Source organism: Uranotaenia lowii, chromosome 2, assembly GCF_029784155.1.
Source record: "Uranotaenia lowii strain MFRU-FL chromosome 2, ASM2978415v1, whole genome shotgun sequence".
NCBI classification, from domain to species: Eukaryota; Metazoa; Arthropoda; class Insecta; order Diptera; family Culicidae; genus Uranotaenia; species Uranotaenia lowii.
Window position 1 is genome coordinate 15,664,058 of NC_073692.1, and position 6,537 is coordinate 15,670,594.

Sequence of the window (6,537 nt, forward strand, 5' to 3'; positions counted from 1 at the left end):
ATACTGGTAAAGTTTTTGATGGCATCGAAAAATGCAAAAGTTTGAACATTTATTGCTCGATTTTTTTTAAATCTCTATGAGAATCAAAAACTTTAAAAACTATCTCACGATACACAATAAGAAAAAAAGAAATGTAGGAATAAGATTTTTGGAACATTACTTTGATTTGAATCAGAAACACGTTTTAGATGTTAATTGATATCGAAAGTGCCGATACCTAGAGTGTCTTTTTAAAATCTAAAACAAAACACATTTTTTCCTAATTTAAATCATAACCAGCAGTCAACAATTTCTCAACTTGACGTAAGCCTCAGTATCAGAGATCCACCAGCCAGCCAGAACTGGAAATCGCAAATTACTGCCTTCCCATCATCATCAGGCATCCCCCCAAAACATGCGATTGTGCGGTGGGAATGGAGCCGATGAACTGTGTTTTTGCTTGCAAAAATAGAACCAACAAACGGAACCCGAAAGTGTCTGCCTTGTTGTTGCCTCTCTAGACCACTAACTTCGGATCAGTTTGGGGTTTGGGGAAAAGCTGCAGCAATGAGACGGGAGGGTCATTTTACCGGTCGATGATATCAACCCCGTTCCTGCTTATGCCCGGGATACTTCTTATTAGAGACGGCGGCAGCAGCCAATTTTGCACTGCTTTTTCTCTATAACGGACGCCCCCACACTAAATTGCTAAAAAATGTTTGGAAACGCGCGGCAAAGCTTGCTCGCTTGTTCGGCGGAACCAGAATTGCGGTGCGCAAATTTTCTTGCTTCCGAACGGCGGCGATGGAAATGTTCTCTGGAGACGGTAGCGTGGGTGTATGTGATGATTGGGGGGCAACATTCGAGCTGGCAGGTGGTGTTGGGTTCCAGCAAATGAGGTTAAATACGGTTTGCGTCAAAACCGGGCTGCCCCATCGTCATCCCCCCATTCTTTCTTCTTTACAGCGGCGGAGCGTGTGTTTACGCCACGCGGCTCTTTGATTTCGAACTTCTAAAAAGAAAGAAGGCTCCTCATACATAATTTCCCTCATTCAGAAAATAGCTCCAGCACAGACACACAAACACACTGACAAAACATTGACTGACGCAAATCGTCCCGCAAAGCCACTATTCGTCGTAGTCGTTTGTAAAGAAGAAACATGTAGAAAAGGTGGAAGGAAGTAAGGAAAAAAAATCAAAACAACAAAATCGTTTCCATCGAGCGCGCACAAAGTCTGATGATGATGGCAATGTTGGTTGGAGTTATTTGTCAGAGTATGTGAGTGGATCACGATGTGGAGGCGTGTACGCCCACGTCCAGTAGATTTTCCACAACGACGACAACGACCGACAATGATGTAGAGGAATACTGAAGCAATGACGTCATTGGCGACTCGCTTTGTAGTCGCCCGGGGGCAGAGGGAAGAAAATAAAGCTAATAAGAAATGTATATCTCGTCGTCGTTTTTCCATTGAGTCAACTGGCGACATTCCAATGAGGAAGAAGCTGAATGGTTGAAAGACGGAGCAAAAAAAAGTTACAGTTACTTCTTCACCTGTGGAACGCAATTTTCTTTATGGAAAATTGGGCACCTACCACCGGGCATTTAGCCTGCTTTACTGGTCCCGCGCAAGTAGGCGAGGTTTATCAATTAATCAACGGCAGGCACCAACAAAACACGGGGAAATGTGTAGGGAAGTGACCTTTGATCTATGACTAATTTTAAATCGAACAAAAACGTCAACGACAACACGTGCCCCAACGATCATTGAGCGAGCGTGTGTGGTTTGACCCGACCAAGTTTCAGACTACAAAGAAGGTGAACTTTTATCCCGCCAATTTTCCCAGTTAAGGAGTGTGATACATCTGCACGTTTCGCGGATTAAGAACATTGAGATGATTTAGTTTTTGTGTAATTGATAGTTTTGTATTTTCCATTTTTTCCGCATTTGCTTTCTTTTCATCTTTCTTTTGTTTTGTTTGTTGTTTTCATCCATAACATTTTAAAACAATATGTTGTTTTCCAAGAGTTCGATTTGAACCAACAGGTGAACTTATAAGGAGTACTAACCTATCTCTGCTTCTCATTCTGCGCTAGAATAAGTTACTAAACTTTGAAATTATTAATTAAACAACGAGTTTTTCATTCCATTCTCTCTTAACGGTAGTGTAACTTTAAAACGATCACAGACGCATGTTTTATATAATATTTAAAAGTTGTATTTGTTAGGAAAAACGTAAACTCAAATTCCAAAATCTAACTCGGTTAACGAAAAAAATAAAAATAAACCGTGACAGTCCCCTACTACGACGCGTGTTTAACAAAAAGAGTAATAGAAATTGTTCCACTCTATCTAACCATTCCCGTTTCTTGCAGTAAGAGGAAGAGAATAATAATAGTGACTTGGAATGAACTGTTTGGGAAAAGTGTTTAGATCTTCCTTGTAACATTGTGTTTTTTTTGCTTTTTTTCCTTTGAAAGAGGGACACCACAAATAATAGACTGTCAAAGAGATATGACAACACACTAAAATCTAGTCAGTTCCAGAATATACACATAGATATATATGTACAACACACATATACACAGGAGCTTGATGCATTTCGCACCGAGGCCGGGGGCGTGAGACAAACACGTAAAACACGAGTTGGGTTCGGTTTTCGGGGCTTGGGGACACCTAATTTAGTAGACCGACTGCACGCGAATTTCGGCCGGGGCGGGCATAAACTGCATCTGTTCCGGCAGCGTTCCAACAGCAGGTTGGTAGACCGACACTGGGTAGATCTGCGGAACAACCGAAGGTTGCTGCGATTGATGCGACTGCTGTCCACCCTTCTGGCTCTTGTCTTTGTTGTGGCGTTTGACGTGCTTCGACAGGTGATCGGATCGCATGAAGCGTCGCTGGCAAACGGGGCAGACAAACTTCTTTTCGCCGGTGTGGGTTCGCTTGTGGCGGGACAGCTCGTCGGATCGGGAGAAACGGCGGCCGCAGTCGGGCCACTTGCACAGGAATGGTCGCTCTCCGGTGTGGATGCGTTGGTGGGCCTTCAGGTGGCTGGATTTGAAGTAGTTCTTGCCGCAGTTCGGGTGTTCACACTCGTAGATTCTTCGGCGTTCGGGTTTTTGAGCTTGATGGGCTGCGGCGGGTGCTGGCGTGATGGGAACGGCGGCGGTTGGGGCAGGAACGAGGATGGCTTTACCGTTTCCAGCGGCATTCAGCAGGTGGTTTTGTGAGATAGGTTGTGAGACCAGAATGTAGCCATTTTGGGTGGCAAGTAGAATGGGCGTAATCTTAGGAGCTATTGCTGGGAGCGAGGACGCGGACTTGACCGGTTTTTGAGCGGTGGGGGCTGGCATGATGGGAACGGCGGCCGGCGCGGAAGGAACTACTGCAGGTACATACTTCTGGCTTTGTTCTAATACTCGATTGGGGACTACGGGGTAATCTCGCGAAGATATGCGATCGATGGTGTCCGCTGGTTTGGGTGGTTGCATGAGCTCAACGGGTGTGGTGGGACGCTCGCATACTTCAGATTGCTTCTCGAATGGCGAACGTCGTCCCATTTTGTACTTCACACATCGGAATACGTTCAGACTGCTGTCGTCCTCTTTGGCATTTTGAGCCGATGTACACGATCCGTCCTTGTTGATCCGCATGATGACACTTGATCGCTGAGGCTGAGCCAGCATCGTGGATGGACACTGTGCATCATCAGCGGACTTAGTGTTTTCATCCTCAGAGGCCGAGAAATCCGATGGAGGGGGGGTAATGGAGCTGGGTAGGGCATGGTGATAGTGCTGTTCCAGTTGTACCGGATTGCGCACATACATTCGCTTCCGCGGGGGTAGGTCAGACTCATCCTCGGACAGATCTGAATGATTTGGGGTGGTGAAATCCTTTGCAAGCATCTCGGGGACACGCTGGTGTTGTTCTAGCTTGCGTTTTAAAGCCTGCTTCACTTGGCTTGAGGTCTGTAATAAGGAAAAGAGAAAAAGACAAAAGTCAATTAACATTTCACCGCGGTAATTGTATAGTGGCGGAAGTTATCGAGGTGTAACACTAACCATGATTAAAGCGGAGGAGAAACAAAAACTTTGCCAACCTAAATGAATCTGTTTGAACTGTTGAAGGCCAACGGAACTGTCGAATCGACGCGCGTCCGCGTTGTTGGAAAGTGACCAAAACACGCGCTCAGTCGCACGTATACCCTGATCTCGAGCACAAAATGGGTGTGTAATCGCGGCTCTTAATCCCAGGCAAAGTTGTGTCATTATTTCCAGTAGCAGCACTAGCAGCTATTTCTGGAGGTCGAACCGAGAGAGAGCGCAAAAGGAGTGAAATAAAGAGCGAACAGGAATGTAACCGACCGACGTCATTGCAAACCCAGCAGGCCGTTGCTGATGCCAAGCGAGAGCAAAAGTTTGAAGAGAGCGGGAGCAGAAATATTTTAGCAAAAAGATCAAGCGACGACGACGAAGCCGGACCGGTTTGTTTGTCGAAGCGAGAGCAGCCAGCGCTCCTCGTAGGGTCCAAAGTTCAGTTGGGCTTGAATGCCATTTAAAAAAGCGAATCATGCACTGTTCACGTGAACACCAGCTGATTCCGAGTGCGCACTGCGTGATCGTATCGTGATCAATGAGCGGGAGCGAGACGGGTGCCGTTTGTGTTCAAAGATGCCGGGCGCTAGAGCGTGATGGATGGAGCGGTGCCTAGGACAATGAGAGCGCTCACACCCTTCTTTCGTACGAATGGACGGACGAACGAACGGACAAGGCAGCGCGTCAGCCGCCGCTGCTGACGTCGGTGCCTGCTGGTGGCGCGCGCTTAGGGTGAGAGTTTTTTTTCCTCTGCTATTACTGTTGCGCGCGGTTTTCTACCAACGCGACGGCTGCCGGGGCGTGGATGAGTATTGGAATCCGCACGGCTGTCACGTTGCAAACCGTCGCCTTTTCACTCAAAAAAAAAAAAAACTGCTCTCATTGCACTTTAATTTTATCCACCGAAAGCAACTATTTTTAGTTTGTAGTTTGTGAGCAGCGCTAGCACAAATTTTGTATGCTTATGCGATTGCAACACACGGCACGGCGCGGCAGAGCACGCGTTTGGTCAAAGTCCACGCCTGCCGTTGAGCGGATTGCCAGTACTAACGCTTTAGAAGAGTGCATCTTGGACCTGTTAGTGAGGGGCACATTTTACTGAAGGTTGCAAAACTTACACCATATTCAGACGAAGGTGTTTCTTTGTTGTTTTACTTGCACAAAGGTGCAAGTAACTGCACCTAATTCCTAGAACTATTTGAAAAGCGGTGGCAGCTGCTGCTGCTGCTTCTTCTCTTCAGGTTTTAATATAGTGGGACCATGCGGAGGTTGGTTTGCACATGAAGGGTTTGTTCTAGACGTGTCTGATCATGCTCCCGATGGGTGATCCGCCAGGAGTGGATACAGTTAATTAATTTCGCGATGTGACCACATCGTTGTCTCAGTGAGTACTACAAGGTGACATATCAAAACTGAGGGAGATCCTATTTTTAGTCGGGGTCACATACATTTTTTCCATCTATTTTGGTTCGTTTTTAGGTGAAAGTTAGGATTCCTTTTTTTAAGTTTTTCGAAACGAAAAATGAATCACGTGATGGTAAACTGTTTCAAAAATTCAAGACTGATTGACGGACCTCAATTTTGAGGGAGACTGTGGTAATGTTGCGAAATGTTGAAAAACCACCTTTGCAAGAATTACACCAAAAACATGAAAAGGAAGACGACTTGCATTTTTGTAAAAATAATTTTTTTTTTCAACATTCTGGCAACGAATTTGAAAAAATGTTCTAAAAATTGACTTCTCAACCTACCTTTGGGTCTTTTAGCCCGGTGTCCAAGGGTGGAGTCGCTGGTGGCGATAGTAGTATTCCTGTATCCATTCTGGCGATTGCCGCTGCTGATACTGCTGGTTTCATAGAACGAATTCCTTCTAGTAACACTACTTTCCTAACAGCACTTGCTGCTGGCTGATTGTAACACTTCTGATTTTGTTTTCCACACTACGGGAACTGAGTGAGCTGCAGATTCTGCTCTCAACTACAGTAGGCTTTGGGGGGCCTCTAGATTACACAATTGGGTTGCACTGCACAAGATTCCGGTTTGCTTTGATGGCTTAACCAAAAATTTCCGTTTTGCTTTCTTTGGGGTGCACTGATTTTAAATCACAACTTCCTCACTTGAAGTACGATTTTGCTTGATTAACCGAGACTTGGCGCACGGATTCGCACAATTTCACTTCACACGTCTGCTTTCTTCGACGGCACAGAATGTTGTAAGCCTTTGTTTAGGGTTTACACTGGTCTACATAGCTGCTGAGGCGGCTACCAACACAACACCAACACGACCTCCCGGATTGGGAGAGTAGCAAAAAAAACACATCCACTTGTGTCGGTATTGGTGCTGCTCTGTTCGACCAGAGCATGTCCGTACACGCCAGGCAATGTTTGAATGGTACAGGGTGATTCGTCAGAATTGAACCGACCCACACCACACCACACTACTCTGCCTGTTTCTTTGCA

At 45.9% G+C, this 6,537-nt stretch overlaps 1 protein-coding gene across 2 annotated transcripts; it reads right to left on the reverse strand.

Moving 5' to 3' along the window:
- Positions 1–1,879: 1,879 nt before the first annotated feature.
- On the reverse strand, positions 1,880–6,305 carry LOC129747579 (Krueppel-like factor 10). 2 transcript variants are annotated; one of them, XM_055741866.1, is made up of 2 exons: positions 5,830–6,305; positions 1,880–3,952 (listed from the first exon to the last, which is right to left on the reverse strand). In XM_055741866.1, exons 1-2 carry the CDS (start codon positions 5,932–5,934, stop codon positions 2,663–2,665), a joined length of 1,395 nt encoding a protein of 464 aa, XP_055597841.1. In that variant the 5' UTR covers positions 5,935–6,305; the 3' UTR covers positions 1,880–2,662. The 2 variants fall into 2 exon arrangements, with proteins under 2 accessions (XP_055597841.1, XP_055597840.1); XM_055741865.1 differs by lacking the exon at positions 5,830–6,305 and adding an exon at positions 4,046–5,811.
- Between the last annotated feature and the right edge of the window lie 232 nt (positions 6,306–6,537).

Bases quoted from the DNA above. Each gene is read 5' to 3' on its own strand.
- LOC129747579 (XM_055741865.1), bottom strand. From the start codon at position 4,252: ATGACACAACTTTGCCTGGGATTAAGAGCCGCGATTACACACCCATTT. The intron at 3,953-4,045 runs GTTAGTGTTACA...TCCTTATTACAG, and splicing joins TCTCCTCCGCTTTAATCATG to ACCTCAAGCCAAGTGAAGCA.